The sequence below is a fragment of the Asterias amurensis genome, chromosome 8 (assembly GCF_032118995.1).
Source record: "Asterias amurensis chromosome 8, ASM3211899v1".
NCBI lineage: Eukaryota > Metazoa > Echinodermata > Asteroidea > Forcipulatida > Asteriidae > Asterias > Asterias amurensis.
The window spans coordinates 2,713,177-2,731,399 of NC_092655.1; the positions used below are offsets into that span (position 1 = coordinate 2,713,177).

Sequence of the window (18,223 nt, forward strand, 5' to 3'; positions counted from 1 at the left end):
TTTTGGCGCCGTAATCTCACTTGGTGAAAATTTGCATAAAGTTATTTATTCAATACAGATTGAAAATCATTGTTTCATTATTTTATGCAAATTATATCAGTAAACAGACAAAATATCTTTCAGCGCTTACGGTTCAAGTGTTAAATTCTAAAACAAAGACATGATTTCATTTGAATTAAAACAAACAAAAATGAACACAACAAAAATAATTATTGATGATGTTCTCGTGTTCAACAAAAGACAATAACAGGCAAATGAAAGAAAACAAATATAAATCGACTTATATGTATGAATAAAATAAATTTTGATAATAAAAGATTAAAAATAAATGTTTGACAGTAGAAACACTGGCAAGATATACTTTTCATTTGAACTGTTCTGCTATACTCAAGGTACTATTATGTTGCTAAATAGTGCAATCTTGCAAAGCAAAAAGTTATATTTAATTTTTTCTTCTTAAACAATGTATTTAATTGTAAGTAACATATAATTAGTATAAGAAGCCTGAAAATATTTCAACATTTCTGAGTTTTCCATCATTGTATTCAGAAAGTTATTACTTTAGCAATATTGTATGAATATTTAATATGAGGATTTGTACAGTACATGCACAAATTGTTTTCATCACAATAAAAAGTCACGTGCAAGTACACACGATAACCTCTCACCCATTGTCATAAACTTGGCATTGTCCTTTATTTACTAAATAAATATAGCTCTAGTGAAAAACTAATAAAACTTATAAAGTTTGTTAGTGGCTGCAATTTTTCTGGATTAAAATAATTGAACAATAGATTAACGACCAAAATTATTTTAAAACCCTGAGCAAAACTATCATAAAATGCAAAATAATACCAGTAAAGGGAATGTGCTCGCGGGATGTTCTTCTCGGAGGACTGATGCGAAGTTAATACTTCCTGGTTGTACAATACACGCTATACAAAACTAGTTCACTCAGTCGAATAGAAGTAAACATTGATTGTAGAAAAAGAACAATATTTACAGCGCAGTCCACCCTCAGTTTTTGTGTCGATGTGAAGATCTTGGCTTACAATGATGGTCTCAGGTGTTTGAAATTATTGGATTTTGTTCTGATTGCCGAAATCGTATCCCAGGTAAGGAGTAAATTGCGATCATTTTTGTTCTTCTTGCCAAGTGAATTGGTACACATTTCCAGCATTAACCAGTTATGATATGTGGTTGTATATAGTTGTATGTGTGTACTACCATGGTACTACGATCATGTGTAACTATGCTTTGAGTTTGAGTGACTTTGACTATTTCTTCCTTCATGCTTTGACACTACCATTGAGGAAAAACCTCTGTGCACTAACCATGTAGGCAGAAACTATAAGCAGTAAATAGACCGAGTATTTTCATTTAAAATCTATCTTGGTAGACAAAACTTTGAAAGCAAGCAATTGGTGCTTACGCCACGGTTAAGGTAGCTTTAGCAGGGAATTCCGCATCCTTCTGTGCTTACATAAAGCGTACCTCACGGGTTAGCAGGGAACTTTTTCCCATCCGAAGAACTCAGTACAGCAATAACAATAGAAGTGTCTTGCTGTCTTATGTCACGACTCGAACCAACACTCTCTGCTGTCCATAAACTCCAGAGCTTGAGTTTGGTGAATTTAAAATGGGATTGTTATTGTGTCGGTCTTTTGTTTTACTTTTGGTCAGGTATGTGATTGGCCAATGCATGGGGGGGGGGGTCCTAAATGATGGGTCTGATGTGAAGGGTACAATGATGAAAAGCGAATTACAGATTTACATTTTCCCCATAGAGGGCCCCTTACCATAGGAAAATGCAGTGCCCCTCAAGAGTGAAGTTCAAGGTCTATTGTAGACTGGTAACAATTTTCTTTACTCGTATGGCCAAATTTGTTTTATCGAGGTGGTAGATGAAAGAGGCTGCACCAATGCAGATCACAGTGAAATCAATCGTCGACGGAGACGTAAGGAGTGTGATCATTGAGATCGATCGAGGGGACATGGTACGGAGTCTCATCGCTGCATTCTGCATCAGGACTGGTGAGTCTTTAAGGTTGAAGAAAACTTGTTCAGGAAGAGCAGTTATTTGTTTACTGAAATATTTTAAATTGTTTATATAATATTAAAAACCAAAAATTAAGGAACAAAGTTTGTTTAAAGTTTGATCATTTATATATGTAAAACAAAAAATAAATTTTGTTCATTTACTGAATTTGTTTAAATTGTTGTTTCTTGAAAACTATGTCACTTCAGAGGGAGCTGTTTGTCACAATGTTTATACTATCAACCTCTCCCCATTACCTGTAATCAAGAAAGGTTTTGTGCTAGTAATTATTATGGGTAATTACCAATAGTGTCCACTGCCTTTAACTGAATTTTGTCTATTCATTTTCCAGTTGTTTTACTGAATTATTATTTTGTTCATTTGAATCATGTCCATTGTAAATCCGCACAACATTTAATTAAAAATTGAAAAGGTTTTCAGTGTTTTAATGTCATCATTGATTGGGCGATTACTGAATATTGGAGGATGTGGGTTAATTAAGTCTTCCAAAGAAACAACAACGATGATACATTTTAATTAATGATGCATTTTGAAATTATTTTCCAAGGTTATTCTGTCCTCAGTTAAAGATCATTGGTTTTACTATTCTTTTATTATTAAATGAAATCTTCCTGGATGCAGCTTCCACACCCAGGGGCTGGATTTTCTGGTCCAATATTGATTTAATCAATAACGTATCCACTGTTTGGTTATTAAGAGTCTCACAATCTCGTTTGAGAAACTGAGTAAACACCTAACCATAATAAGATTTTCAATGATGGGTAATTGGAGATGTGCCACTACTGTCTGAAGGACCTGTTTCCAGTTTCATGAGGCTCAAAGGGACAGCAATTTATAAACCAGAAATTTGTGTGCAAGAGCAAAATCAGGAAAAAAAAGAATGAACTTTATCATCAATCTATTGTTTTACCTTTTAGCACAAAAAATGCCACTCCACGAGAACAATCTGTAACATCAGTTGTGTTTCTAATTTTGTGTTTTCTTTCATCAACTTTTCTTGGCAGATATTCCAGCTCCTGAAAGTATCCAAATGAAGAACGATAGCGGAGTAATACTTGACAAAGACAGCACCCTGGCTGAGGCAGGAGTCCACAATGGGGACACACTATACATTCTACAGACTGACTCTAATGGTATGTCAATGTATGGTTGGTAAGCTTGTAAAGTCGTGTTCTGGAGAGGAGGTTATTTCCTAAACACAGAAAATAAATTCTTGGCCTTTTGGTAAACTGACACCTTGCAGTTTTTGTTTACTTAGGATCTGCTTTTATTTTCTATCCAAATCCATATAATTATATAATATCAGAACTCATGTATGTGGATCCTGTGTTGTACATAAAGTGAAATCCTTCAAAATGACTTCAAGCCGAGCTTTGCTCGTTGTGTACTTTTATTTTAAGCATTGCGCATAACGCTCTCTGCAAAACGCTTGATTATTTTGTTTGTCATGTTCCCTATGTGCTATGGTGGAAATGAATACTCTTTCTCATCATACAAATTATGGACCGGACCATTTTTTCTTACAGCCTTGTGTTGTTGGTTTAGAAACAAACAAAAACCCTGGCAGCACCCTTAGAAAGTTTTTTTAGTATTTCACATTTGCTATGTTGGATAAATATATTTGATGTATTGAAAGCTTTAAGCATGTACCTGCTGTACCTTTCCTTTTGTAATAATCAATGTCAAAATATTTCCTAATTAGATGCTTTCGCCCAAGTGTCTAGATTTACGCTGGTACATTTTTTGATGATTGGTTGTGAATGTTTTTATCCATAACAGCTTTGTTACATCTACAGTGGACAGGCAACTCATGCAGGTTGGGTCCAGCTGTAGTTACCTTCGTAGAAGTATCTAAATACAAATAAATGAATATTTATGAGCACAATGGTGCAAACATTTTCATTAGTTGAAAGCTGGACTGTTCCATTCAATGAATTGAATGGAACAGTCCATCTTTCAACGAATGAAATTGGCTCTTCAATGTACAAGCATTTATTATTGTTTTATACATGTGAGTAGATTTTTGTCATTTGGAGGAAAATCCAATCACCAAGGAGTTCAATATTGTATTCTGGCTTCCGCTACAAGGGCATTTTGTAGAGCTTGTGTGAAAGGCTGGTTTGTAGTCAGTTATGAGATGACAATCATTGATCGCTGAAGAGCACCACTGTCTTGAGTGAATCAGATAATCGGTGGTAACTTATTGCACATCAAGTTTTCAGCCACGTAACTAACTAGTATAGCCTACCCTGTTCTCGCATTCTAGCAAGCAAAAGTGCAAAAGGGACCGACTAAAAAAGACAAACGCTGAATAGTACCAAAAAGACATTTAATTGTGTTGCCCAGGTAATAGTATGACTAATGAGTATCGTGTGAACTCCAACCCTCCAATCAAATGACAAGGATCTACTTGGGCATTATATAACTCATCGTGGTGTGTGCTCATACTATTTGTTTACACCATGTGTGTGATCGTAGCTGATGGTGACCACCATCATGTCAGAGTGAAACCTGCCCAGGACAAAGAAGGGGCTTGCTCGGCTGTTCTTCTTGCAGTTGGATTTGTTCTTGTAACTGGATCAATATTGGGCATCATTGTCTTGGTGATGAAGTTCACTAGTGAGATCTGCACCAATCAAGGGGTAGGTTGATCAATGTAAAAAAGTAACTAATACTTGTGATTATAATATAGGTTTTCCGGATCAATTTTATTAAAAATTAATTCAATTTCCTAATCAAGCATTTTCCCCTAATCCACTCAAACTAGAGTTTCTTTTTAGCTACTAATGCATTCTATTCCAGTTCCGTGCACACAGGATTTCAATTTTTTTAATTGAGACACCTTTCAGTTTTGAAATTGAAAATACATTATAAACTTCAAATTGCCAAACTAAAATTTCAAAAATAAACATTGTAACAATGTATTTACTGGATAATGGAAAATGACTGAAACATCAAAGAAAACATGAAAAGTATCATATTAATATTATTATTATTTTGTTTGTACAGTATGGGGCTGTTTTTGATGCAGGTTCATCACATACTAATATGACTGTGTACAGCTGGCCTAATGATACAAGAGTTGATGAGACTGGCTTTGTGACACAAAAGGCAACCTGCAGGGCACTAGGTAAAAACACACCAAGATATTATATCGATACTACCGTTACATAATTAATTGGATTTCTTTATTATTTTTACCTCGACCAAAGAGGTTATATTTGTTACCCTTGTTTGTTTTTTTTCTGTTGGTTGGTCTGTCTGTAAACAAAATATTGAAACTTGCTTGAAAATTAACTGTAGGCCAAAGATCAATAAATTTAAAGATCATGATCTTTTCTGAAGGTTCTTTTGGAGTAAAAATGGCAAGAGCTGAGGAGTAAATTGTGATGGCTTGGCATCCTGGAGAATAGGAATAATATTCTCAGTCATTTAATGCCAATGAATCCAGATATAAACTATACAGTTTAATGAGCCGTATTTGCTTGGGACAGACTTTACTTTTTGTATTTACTGATTGTACTCTCTTTCAAGTTAAAAATTAGACATGTAGCGGACTGCAGTTTCTAATTGAATTGTGATGGTTATTTTCCCTGAAGGTGGAGGCATCTCTAGTTATACCGATACACCTCAAGCTGCTGGTGACTCACTTAGGAGCTGTCTTGATGCTGTGAAAGACGTCATATCAGAGCAGTATTATGAGTACACCTCATTGTATCTTGGTGCAACCGCCGGGATGAGATTGTTAAGGTGATTTTTATGTATTTATTAATTAGATGCTGTCCTTTTTTTCTTGGTTTTGTGCCTCCCACCTAAAACAATATCTCAGAACACTGTCGATTCCAACACTCAAACACATTAACCAAAAAAAAAAAAAACAATGTTCTTACCGAAAAGAAAAGAAGTTCACTTCGGCTCCTTATTGCACCACAGTCATGGTGCCCTGTGCTTTGCTATGGTGCCTTCTGCAAGGTTCCAATACAAATTTACATTTTCCCCATAGAAGTGCCCCTCTGGAGGAAAATTTCTGTGCCCCTTCAAGAGTGAAGTTTATGGCCTGCTTTTCTTTTACTTGTTTCGATTTAGGGAGACTCAAAAGGCTACTAGTGACTCCATTATGACCTCAGTGCGGACAACTATGGCTTCATACCCCTACAACTTCACTGCAAATCAGGCTACTATTATCAGCGGGTCAGAGGAGGGGACGTATGGATGGGTCTCAACAAACTTCCTGGCTGGAACACTCAATGTGAGTTCTGGGTTCTTCTTGGATGGTATTTTGATGTTGAGTTCTTGTGAAGACCTTTTGGACGTACAATCTGAGCTCATATTTTTGTTGAAGTCCACAAGACTACAGGGATTGTAGCTCAAAATGTTTACCGAACCAGAATTTATTTTACAATACGAAAATCAACATGAGAAAGAACTTTCTACAAAGTTTATCATGTAAACTGTTTTAATTTGAACAAGCACTGGAGAAGGTTCCCTTATACTTTGATACTCAACATAATTGAATGATATTTACTGGTACCAGACTCAAAGTCACTAGTTAACCATCATTTTCTTATTACAATTTCAATTTATTAACTTAATTGAAAATTTAATTATGTTTGTCATTTAGGCTTTGAGAAAGAATTAGGTTCAATACGTTTGGCCATTAACATTTTGTTTCCGTATGTTTCTAAGTACAATGACCCAGGTTAATTTATATTCATCTATCAATTTTTCTTTAAGAGCCCCTCACTTTTCGGAAGTTTTGCAGCGACCTTCTTCACGAACCCACCACCCACATACGGAGCTCTAGACTTAGGTGGGGCATCGACTCAAATCACCTTTATTCCCGAGGACATATCTTCAATGCCTGAGAACTACACGGCCCATCTGAGGTTGTATGGCGTGGATTACACACTCTACACACATAGCTATCTTTGCTACGGGATCAATGAAGCATTACGCAGATTCAGAGCGTATTTGGTTAAGGTGATTTGAACAAACAGTCCTTAGCTTCTTAAAATATGTCTTTCCAGGAAACTCAAGATGTTTGAGTAACTTATTGATAGATATTTGTGCTATCGTAGTAGTATTTTGTCTGTAATCCTGCATTGAAAATTCTTGATGTTGGAAACTGGTTAACTTTATCACAATTTACGTTTTTTTCACCAGGATGGGGGGTACAAGGAATTAACCATCAACCCCTGCGCTCCTGAGGGTTATTCTGAAGTGATTGACGACGAGTATCTATGGAAAGCCCCTTGTAGCAAAGGTCCACAAGCGTTAGCTGGCTGGGGTACAGAGGTCATGCCCCCTCACGACACTGACACCCCATCCACCTATAACTTCACTGGTACGAGCGATGCAGCTGCCTGCGCTGCTGCTGTGGAGAGTTTGATTGATGTCAACGCAAGTTGTAGCTATCCACCCTGCTCTTTCAATGGGGTCTACCAGCCCAAGCCAAATGGGAAGTTCATGGTAAGTTTTTGGTTCAAGTATTTTTTTCCGAGTCAATCTTGTGATTTTTCCTGTTTTTGTTTAAAGCCAGTTCATATGATTCGTGGTTGAAAGGGGAAGGGTACCAAGGCGTACATTTTTGTTTTTAATTTTAATTTGATTTCTCTTCTTGCAGGCATTTAGTACTTTTGAAAAGATAATTGTGGGTCTGGGATTACCCAGAAATGCAACCATCGAAGAGATTCAGAACAAGACTCAGTCCTTCTGTGCAGAAACTTATGATCAGGTAAAGCTTGGTGTAGAATATGTTTGTAGTATAACAATACACAGCGGATTTTCGAAAGATACAATTAATGCACTGCTAAAGAGCACCACAAAATGTCCAGTGTTAATTTCAAGCCCTGGGGTCGCATTATTAAGCAACTTTTTATTTGAAATTTTGCAGGTTAAAAACTTGCCTGGTGACCCACATCTTCTAGTACTTTACTGCTTTGAAATCAACTACCTCTCCACGCTATTATTCAAAGGATATGGGTTTGATCCTCAAACATGGAAAGTTACCTTCACCGACGAGGCAAGTATTTGTACATCTTTGAATTTTTGTTGTTATATTTAAAGGATTAGAAACCAAACTTGTGGTCGTGGTACAATTTCACAAAAATGCTCAGCACATATGGAAGTGTAGGTTAGTACCAGCCAAAATTAACACACTGAGTTTTTTAAAGAGCTTTGTCACACCCCGGGGGCAGATCAAAGCGCTCAGTATTTTTTACTGCAAGGTATGCAGAGCTACATTTTGAAGTATGAGACCTTATGTAAAGGTTTTACAAGGTGCTGTGGCGCAACATGCAGCCATCCAACCAGGAACACCTGAGTCAACCCCTTCTCTCTACTATAAGTGCACTGGGTTCTTTTCAACCATTACTATTTGTCAAGCAAAACATTTTACTGCAGTATCATTTAAAGAAATTTCATTCAGTTTTAATGGGTAACAATGTACAAATCTGCCTTATTATCCAGGTCAAAGGTCAAGAGTTAGGCTGGTCCCTTGGTTTCATGATCAACGCATCTAACCTGATTCCAACAGAGGCTTCATGCTCCAAGTTTTCAGTGTCTGGGTTCTACATCGGGATATCAGTCGTTGCAGTCTGTTTCTTGGTGGGAGTGATTTTACTGGTTGCAGCTGTATACCGATATACTTGGCGTAAAAGGAAAATCCCTTACGAAGAATTGGGCACCCCCACTGACTCAAATAAATATGGATCCGTTTGATGGCTCTACGGTTCATCGATCATAAAGTAGGCAAACCAAAGTGAGCAAAATTGGCGCCACTTCAGCAAGTAACTGTTTTGTTACCTCATTGGTAGCAATGGTCATTTTCTGCACTGGTTATTGTTGAATCTAAAGAGTTGCTTACTGAAATGGCGTCCGGAGCTGGAGTTTCCCATTTCGAGCCCTAAGCACTCTGTAATCTTTGGTTAGCACATAGCTAGTGGCTTAATAACCAAAAAGGTCCAGTATTTTGTCTATACACATCCCTTAAGTTTTACAAATGTACATAAAAGCTTTGAAGATTAGATTTCATTGGGGTGGTCTTGTATACATTTGGTTGTTCCATATATGAGAATTATGTTCAACTCTTTCGACTTCAGCTGCAATTTTCTGATCTAAGCAATATTATGATGGATGATTTTAAATAATTGTTTTAACTGAGAGTGAAATTAATGCATATTTCTGGTAACGGAAATTACATAAAATGAGAGAGAAACAGGTTTGAATGATGCAGAAGATGCAGTATTAATAGCAATTCTTATCTAGCGTGTTATATTCCACTATGAAAGCTGCAAAATGCTTATAGTAAACTAAACATAATCCTTTGAGATTCTTCTTCATTGATATGATTTTTCTTTTAAAAAATAATTTTTAACAATTATGTGAATTACCATGAAATGATTCCTGTTGATTGGCAGTGTAATCAATAGTAATAGTTTTAATGGTAAAGAAGAGTCTTTTATAGCGCATGAACAAAGAGAGAGACTTTTTAAGAAAGGTTTTTATGTCTATGAATTATGAGACCAATTTATGTACATGTAGCACCTTGTAAGACCTTACACGAGGTGTAATGCGATAAAGACAGCAGCCAATACCAAAAAATCCAGGGCAAACCCATTGTCTTAAGGAATAGTGTAGCACAGCACAATCCATGTAGCTGAAGTAAATAAACCATTTGATTTATTGCTAAAAACTTTTGCCAAAAATGTATGAAATAATTAACAAATAATGATTTTATTCTTAAAATATAAAGACAAATTTTTAAAATGAAAAACTCTGAGCATTGATTGTTCACTTGGCTCAAATATTTGGGAAACACCACAAGACCACAACTCAAAAGTATGTACTGGACCAAAAAATTTTTTACAGGACAGAATCGAAATGATAATGAAAAATCAACACAGTTTATTATACTTTAAAAAGGGTTCAAATACAAGCCACACAACTTCATGGAATACTATTTCAGTAAAGTTGGTTCGTTATAATTTGAGGGTTCATAACCAACAAACCCCCTTTAGAAAAAAAATTGTTTGACAGAAATAGTTTTTACACAGTAATAGTTAATATCAATAGAGACATTTATTTAAGATTGTGAATTCAGATCTAATTGTGTGTATATTTGGAAAAGTTTTTTAATAAAACATCATTTTAATTCTTGCCAAAATTGATTAATATTGTGTCTCTTTTATTTGTACACTGAATTTTGAGCAACATCTCCCGTTGGTTGTGTACACACTTTCTAACTAAGGAGGTTTATGTTATAGGTCCCCAGAATGACGAGTGTAAACCAACCCACACGCATGCATGGGCTGTTGCATCTATAGTCTGCCTATGGGTACAAGTCATGGCAGACATTGCCCTAAGCTGTGCTTGATAGACAATGTGACAAAGTGGAGTAGTAGAAGTGTGCAAGAGCTGAGAATAGCAGTGATTGAAGGAATGCAGGTGATGGCAGCGACTCTACGGATGGATCCCTGTTACAATCAGAGGATGAGGCGGCCACGGTCGAAAAGTCTTTTCCGAATGGTGATGATTATTGTGATGCCTGGCATAACCCTTCGGGGTTTAAAGGATAGTGAAGTAGAACAAAAATACCCACACAAAGGCTTTACAGATACTTCAGTAGTTTTCAATACAAGATTTATTCAATACCTGCCAACGCAAGTGCAAATGCTCTCAAGTTTTTACATGTACTTTCTTTCTATACAGTATATGCAGAACAATATTTTATCATTATGTACACTTTTTACAATAAGGATTGACATAACTCAGTCAGTCCTTTATCATCCAATCTGCCGTCTCTGTCTAGTTGTGGAAAAAATACATATTGGCTTATAATTTCAGTATTGAAAATGTTTGAGTCTAGGTTCAACTAACAAATAAAAAGTTTGAAAAGGGACTAAAAATGAGAGTTCACAAGGGGTCAGATTTGATAAATAGACGTTCAAAATGACAACATGACAGGATGTTTTTGACCAATGCACAGTGTTGGCAGCAGCAGCAGAGTGAGGGTTCGAATCCTGCTCATGACACTTGTGCCCACCAGCATTAATTTTGGGAAGTTCTGCTATACCAGCTAGGGAATGATATCCATGCCTACTCAAACCAAATCAGCTAAGTGTAGCCCTCACCTTAAAGTGGCCTTTCAGCCTCACAACTAATGTTGGGCGATATCTCTTTAAAAATAATACATAATTGTATACTTGGATTCAGGCTGGCCCAACCTTTTGTTAATGACGGTATATTTCATTTTACAGAGATAAATATCTTTTAATTAGCACACGCAATAAAGATAAAAAGGCCTCCAACACCAGGTGTAATTGTCCAAGAAGTCATACAAATTTCTCCACTAATTTATCAATACCACACCATTAAACCAAAGATGAAACAGAAAATGTTCTATTAATTTGTCTGTGCGTGAATGTCAACCTTACATACTTTGAGTCACTTCCCATTTAAGAATTTTGAAGTTTTCGTTACTAGAGCTGTACTTAACGAAAAGCTGCACTTAACGACTCTTACTTTCTTGTAATGACCAGCATCACATTGGGTGCATTCGAATAGCTTCTCCTGAAGCTATCCAGGGTAAAGGTAGGGTATCAGACAAAAGCAACACAAAATTTAACAAAAACAAGAGGTAATTCCGGCTTCAGCTCAAACACTTAAAAAATACCATGCAAAGGCAAGGTAAAGATTTTGTTGAAGACCTTCAGGAAATGATTAACACGCAAAAAAATCAAAGTAAAGGCGTAAAAATACCAATCAGTTTTGATCCTGGCTACTGACCACCATGATGCACGCCCAAGTTCTTCCTCATAATATTGTTATCGTTGTCTGCTGTCCCAAACTCGTCTTGGTACCAGGGAGTCGTTTCTCCACATGTCCGTTACGTTGGTGGCCGTACTCAAATTTGATACGGAGCTCACCTATATGGGTGACGGGTAGAATCTCTGGAATCCACTCTATGATGAAAGGTGTAGGCTCAGTCATGTCTGGTGAGGTGTGACCTGTGCAATCGGTCAAACGGAACAGAAGGACAATTTATTTGAATTTGCAATCTTTAATTGCTTTAAATAACTCGGAAAAGTGAACTAGTACTTCTGGTTTATTCTCCAAAAGAGCGTAAACTTGGTAAATAATTATTATGATTTATTTTAAGATTTAACAAATTGAAACAGAACAGCAATTGTTTATTTTATCTTTATTTGACAATCCTATATTTCCAAAGAATATTTCCACTTTTCTAAGCTGAGTCCAATTTCATAGCTGCTTAAGCATAACAAAATTACGTTTACCAAATTAAGGCTACTGGACAAAATACCATTCCAAATGTGTCATCGTATCCTGCTAATTTTTGCTTAACAGAAAATTGTTAAACACTAGTTGCTGCCTAAGCAACTGTATGAAATTTGGTCCAAATAAAACAAACTCTGAGCCCTTCCCAAGAACAAAGTACAATGTAAGTTCCGATATTTGTTTTTTACTCACCAACTTTTAGATAGGTCTTCAGTTCAAACGGTTTGATGGGTACTTGGCCATTGACCTTTCTGTAGGCTGAGGGGTCTTGGTCAAGTCGTGACGGGGTGGGACTCAGGGTGTAGGTACCATCACTGTTCTCAACAAAACTACGGGTTATCTCCAGTAACATCTGCAACAGAAATTTAAAGAATTTATATTATTGTTTATTCACTTACTCCAGGGAAAACCCGCATAGTCGGGTAAGGACTGAAAAATTATTTGTCAAGGTCAGAAATACAAATTATTGCATCTACATTGTAGTTACAGGGAACCAATTTTAAGAGGATTTTTGTGTTTTTCTAACGTACCTCTTCCGTATCAAATATCTGCTTGACTTGTAAGACATTTGTGAGGTGCCACATATACTTGGAGAAGGTTCCTAGTGGGAGGGCGTCCTTTCTGATGAATGCCGTCGTTGCGTTAGGCAGTCGCTTCTTCTTGCTGCCACTGGAAATACGCTGCTGCAGGAGCTCAAAGAACACTTGGGGTACGTGGAAAACCAACGGTTCTGGCCGACCTACATGAAAAGGGCAGAAGAACTTGTAAGTCATTAAAAGTGAAAAATTTGAGAGTTTCAGCTCTCAGTCGGCATTCATTTGATAAATGTAGCAAATTTGAAACAATGATTTATATATAAAGAAGTGGAATTATGAATAGCATAATTTGTTTTCCTTCATGTTATAATATTACTACATAATTGATTATCAACTGATGGGAGGGATTTAATCTATTTATTTGTTTATAATATTTTTATTCATTTCATAATTTATTTACAACTTCTGTCCCTAAGGGACCTGTAGACAAACAGTAAAAATATAAAATATAAACAATTTAAAGAACAAGCCATGAATCAAAACAGAAAATTTAGTGTGAAACACTTTGTTTACATGGATAAAGGAGAAAAGTAACAACATGTAAAACACATCACAAAACAAGGTACATGATAATATGATCTACTGAGCAATTATGCAAAAGAACGGGCAAATATGTGAGAGTTGAGATAATTTGAAAACAAGTAAATATAACAGAAGCCAGTAATCTTAAAAATGTAAATCAGTTTGGTTGACAAATACATGTACACACATTAAAATTGAATTCGTCAAAATATCAAGAGTCAGGTTAGCAAAATACACAAAACTTGGTGTGAACAATTTTAACAAACAGACAATGTGCCCCTCTACTTAATGTCCAATATTAATTATGACCAGACCTTCGCTCTTAACGGGGCACAGTAATTTCCCTCTGGTAAGGGGTACCTTTTTGAGAAAAATTTCTACAGGAACATTGCAAAAGACGATACAGCAAAAGCACTGGACACCCCGACAATTGCGGTGGGTGCCGTGGTGCAAGCCCTGTATTACTATCCCTGTAATATGCTTTTCAATCTTTGTAAGCTACTACAAAAAGCCAGAACTTACCATCAAACTGGTAATGCATTGTTTGGTTGATCCGTTCCGTGACACTCGCCAGCCACCGGGTGAAACCGATGGAGGAGTTCTCACCGTCCGGTGGTGTAACCTGAACCTTACTTGGTGTCGTTGGGGGCATAAACTGCCCCCTCTTTGTGGCCTGCTTCTTAGTAGGAGAGGCTGCACTCTCCTGGAGGGTAAGGAGTGCACTGCTTGCTTGGGCTGCAAAGTGAAAGAGTTTAACAAGTATTTATCTAAAATACTGTACAGTTGAGGGAAAGTATCTCCCACATGTTTGTAGCATCACACAGGTAGTAGTAGTTCTTTTCAGAACAGAGAAGTCTTCCGAATTCCGAAGATATACTTCGCGGTAGTGGATTATAAAGCCAGACAGTTCTCCAAGGAACAAAATATACTCAGCAAGTAGACACAAACATGATGTTACAGCAAACAAAATATTGATATCTCAACATCAATGCCTCAAATCCCATATCACACATAATAATAACAATAATAATAATAATATATACCGGCTCAAAGGAAAATATGATCTTCATTTTGAATGTTGTGATAAAATGGAATAATAATAATAACCTTTTTGTTAATAATGCTCCAGTTCTAGCGTAGGCTATTCAAAAGCTCATGACAATGTACAATAAAAACAGATACTTCTTTTAGCAACATTATAAATAAGAAACAAACATGGAGCATTACAATAAGTGCAGTCGACTATCGTTAATACAAATGACAATGGATCAACTTAAGGACTAATCAAAATATCAAATATATTTAGTTATCAAGGTCACACTTCAAGGGGTTATGATCAAGCCAAAAATTGCGGATAGAGATCCTACAACACTTGGAACGAGGTTGGGATATATGCTAAATTTCTTCATCAGCCATTCTGACATATGGCTGTCACAGACTTCAATGCCATTAGGTTTTGGTAAATGTGTCTGTAAACACCCAAACCAAACAGTGCACTCTGATACTATAGTGTCCACCATATCTCAAAATGTATACTGGAAAATAACATTGCCCTGCAATAATGTTAATTCCAGGCTAGTAATTATTCAACCACCAATGATGTGCTGTTTTACCCACCTAACATGTCATCCTTGCGTTGAATCTTGATGAGCAGGTTTGGATTGTTTTCCTCTGCTACAACCTGGTCCAGTTGGAGTGGTTCACTAATTACAGTTATTGATTCTGAGTTGGGGCAAACAAAGAATAAAAAGAACGTTAAGTACTTATACTTGATTAGTAAGGATATTTATAAGATATTTATCTGAAAGTCAACATTTCTGGACTGGACTTGTTATGTACTGAGTGACAGGCATTATGCTAAGATCAGTGGCCATTGTTGCCCTGGTCTTGACATTGGTGCCTCTTTAAAAGTTTCCAATAGAATTGGTCCTTTGCAAAATAAAAGTGGCCTTGGCCTCTAAAAGATGAATTTCAATGCCTGAATATAAGGTGCAAAATTTACCTGGTACATGTATGTCTGCTGACACCTGGTGTCCCAAAAAGTTTCCCATAATCCCATTGTATATAAAAATGTAAAAATGATGACACCCTTTATGCGATCAGATTTTTAGAGTGTTGAAAACAATACTATTTGACTTAAGTTCACTCATGCTATTTAGTTAAACTTTTCAGAAAACAAATTGCTGAACTCCTGTAATACAGATTAGACAATGAAAGTTAACGTCACTGACTCACCAACTGAATCCAAGTTGATGAAAAAGTCAAATTCTTTAGCCAGTGCCTCATCACTTGCAAACGCACAGATGCATGCGTAGAAATGTACACAGCGCCGTTTCAACTCCTCTCCAGGGGCTGCTCGAAAGTTTCTAAATTGTCGACAGGTGCATTGGAACTTGTGCTCAACAGTGCCGTTCTTACGCTGGCTCTCCGAAAACGAGAAGTGGAGGAAGCCCAGCAGGTTCTTGGGCTGGATCTTACACTTGACGACCATGACATTCTTACTGACTCTCTGGACGACGGGGCCTGTGGTCTCTGTCGCCAGTAGCCATATAGCCTGCTTGATCTCATTCGACACCGGCAGAGAGTTCAGGACGTAGTTTTTCAGAGTTAAGGGGGTGGCTTCTGTCTCACTCTCAAGGGCCAGTCTGAGGTGGTTGCAATGTACAATTTCAGTTGTGGCAGCGATGGGGTCTGTTGGTTTCTGGCAAAGGTCAACGTAGCAGCGGGTCCCCTGTAACACTTGTCCCTGTAAATCCATCAACGGGTGTAAGGGTAACTCTACAAAACCCCTATAATCTGGTCCCCGATCGCGGAGTCTCACTGAGAAGACCTGAACAGTAGAGCCTGTCATGATCTTGACAGCATCTGCACTGTGCCCTTTTTTCCGCCCTGCCCCACGGAGGACCATGTTGCAGGCTTTGTTCTTGCAGCTCAGTCCTCTGATACCGTTGTAGAATCCACAGCTGGGACATTTCTTAACACCACGCAGGGTTGGTTTGCCAAGATCCTTCAGCAACTCCTTTACTTTGGTGGTGGAGGATTTATCTTTGGCTGCCATGGCTGGAATTTGAAGGGGAGGTCCACTTCTCAATCTACCCTACCTATACACAATTGTTAAAATACACTCCATATTAAATTATGTTTGACACAAGTTTTCAATAAATTTATTTACAAATAAAGACTGGCTGAACATTTTAATGGTTAATTATCCACTCCACCTACTCCGGCCAGCTGATGAGGGCGTGATTCGATTAGCATGATTGGGATAATTCCAAAATGGCCGCACTCTACTTCTAGAAACTTTAAGGCTCCCCTGTGAGCCTTATAAGGGGTCTCATATTTAGGGCCTCCTTAACGCTATACGTTTTTCAAATCAGCGTTGATGGGTGAAAGTTTTACGACTGTTAGCCAGCCAGAACTGAAGTTCCCCGTGTAATGTACACCTAAAGCTTTCCCCAACCTACTCAATATACATTCATAATCATAATACTTGTATTTCCTTTTTGTTGAGTGAAATTAAACAACATCGTTAACAAAATACTGACGTCCTACCAGGGCTAGTCCTACTACTTATGTATGAGAGTAGTACAATTTTTTCAGTGGGGCTTGAATTGAAGCGAAATATTATTTAAGTTTAAATAAAAATTTATGAAAAAAATTGAAAATTGCACATAGGCCTAGGCCCTATCGATTTTAATAAACATTTTACGAAATTTTGATGCCACCTCTGACCTTTTTTTCTCCTTTACGTGCACGACCATGAATGTAGAAATACCCGCCAGATATTGCTACATTACAATACAATACAACAGTTGGGACGGAAGGGAACAATTCCTGCCCCAGCAGACGACCTAACGCCGTGCAGTTCGCACGAACAAAAATAATGGCACACACTGCAAATAATACAGTTTAATTTACCCTAACAGAAAACTAACATTGCAAAATGTATGCGAACACTACACACTCTTCTAGAGTTCTCACGGAATCTGTGTTTGCTATTTTCTACTTGAATGTACTTACAAAAAAGACATTTTCCAACTGCAAATCGTCTGCTGTTTTCAATTCCAGTACAGAACGGACGCCATGTTGGTAAGAAATAGCGCGACGACAGCGGTAAAAACGGACTCTCTGATTGGTCTATTTACATCACATGCAGCTTTACATTTCTGACGTCAATTTCAATTGGGCCTCATTTTGTGTGTGTATAATGCCCATGCCCGTATAATCTATCATCCCGCCCTGGAAAACACTGCAAATAACCATGGAGGTCCATGAAATAACTCAGCTCAAATTGAAATTATCAATATTTCTTCACCAATATAAACACAACTTATTCCATTGACATTAATTTAAAAAGGGAAAATAAATATTAAGTAAAATAAAATAGGTAAATAAATACTTTCGTTGCTTACAAAATAAGAAAAAACTTTTATAAATCGGCCTACTGTCGCTTTTTCTTATAGCTCCATGCTCGATATTATTTTGTTGTAAAGTACTTTTGATGCTAATAAATCAAACCTATTGATTTCAAAATAAGTGTCCGATGTAATATAGTGTGCATTGTTTCTCTGACATTTTGTTTCTTCGATCCATGCTTCGATGTATCAGTTTTTGAGTTTCTGGGAAGGTTACGAAGGGTCGGTGTTGAGATACGTGCGTCCGGCCCGCCGACCGACCCGAGCGCTGACAACAAAGTCTCATATTTGATAATGTTTGCAAAAGTTGAATGTATCCCTAGATACGCCTGAAT

General features: G+C 37.1%; 2 protein-coding genes across 4 annotated transcripts; one reads left to right on the forward strand and one right to left on the reverse strand.

Moving 5' to 3' along the window:
• The first annotated feature begins 959 nt into the window (after positions 1-959).
• Positions 960-10,178, forward strand: LOC139941066 (ectonucleoside triphosphate diphosphohydrolase 8-like). Of its 2 annotated transcripts, none has more exons than XM_071937488.1 (12): positions 960-1,115; positions 1,905-2,034; positions 3,064-3,192; positions 4,538-4,701; positions 5,069-5,189; positions 5,659-5,809; positions 6,146-6,308; positions 6,794-7,039; positions 7,223-7,528; positions 7,683-7,793; positions 7,953-8,081; positions 8,528-10,178. In XM_071937488.1, exons 2-12 carry the CDS (start codon positions 1,905-1,907, stop codon positions 8,777-8,779), a joined length of 1,902 nt encoding a protein of 633 aa, XP_071793589.1. In that variant the 5' UTR covers positions 960-1,115; the 3' UTR covers positions 8,780-10,178. The 2 variants fall into 2 exon arrangements, with proteins under 2 accessions (XP_071793589.1, XP_071793588.1); XM_071937487.1 differs by having other exon boundaries at positions 1,898-2,034; positions 8,528-10,176.
• Positions 10,179-10,716: 538 nt separating this feature from the next.
• On the reverse strand, positions 10,717-17,595 carry LOC139941067 (uncharacterized protein C2orf42-like). Of its 2 annotated transcripts, none has more exons than XM_071937490.1 (7): positions 17,494-17,585; positions 15,709-16,570; positions 15,091-15,195; positions 13,996-14,208; positions 12,886-13,094; positions 12,548-12,707; positions 10,717-12,066 (listed from the first exon to the last, which is right to left on the reverse strand). In XM_071937490.1, the coding sequence occupies exons 2-7, from the start codon at positions 16,529-16,531 to the stop codon at positions 11,873-11,875; spliced, it is 1,704 nt and encodes a 567-aa protein (XP_071793591.1). In that variant the 5' UTR covers positions 16,532-16,570; positions 17,494-17,585; the 3' UTR covers positions 10,717-11,872. The 2 variants fall into 2 exon arrangements, with proteins under 2 accessions (XP_071793591.1, XP_071793590.1); XM_071937489.1 differs by having other exon boundaries at positions 10,718-12,066; positions 15,709-16,574; positions 17,494-17,595.
• Positions 17,596-18,223: the final 628 nt, after the last annotated feature.

Bases quoted from the DNA above. Each gene is read 5' to 3' on its own strand.
- LOC139941066 (XM_071937488.1), top strand. From the start codon at position 1,905: ATGAAAGAGGCTGCACCAATGCAGATCACAGTGAAATCAATCGTCGAC. The intron at 5,190-5,658 runs GTAAAAACACAC...TTTTCCCTGAAG, and splicing joins GGCAACCTGCAGGGCACTAG to GTGGAGGCATCTCTAGTTAT. The intron at 6,309-6,793 runs GTGAGTTCTGGG...TTTTTCTTTAAG, and splicing joins TCCTGGCTGGAACACTCAAT to AGCCCCTCACTTTTCGGAAG.
- LOC139941067 (XM_071937490.1), bottom strand. From the start codon at position 16,531: ATGGCAGCCAAAGATAAATCCTCCACCACCAAAGTAAAGGAGTTGCTG. The intron at 13,095-13,995 runs GTAAGTTCTGGC...CTTTTCATGTAG, and splicing joins AATGCATTACCAGTTTGATG to GTCGGCCAGAACCGTTGGTT. The intron at 12,067-12,547 runs GTGAGTAAAAAA...CCGATTGCACAG, and splicing joins GAAGACCTATCTAAAAGTTG to GTCACACCTCACCAGACATG.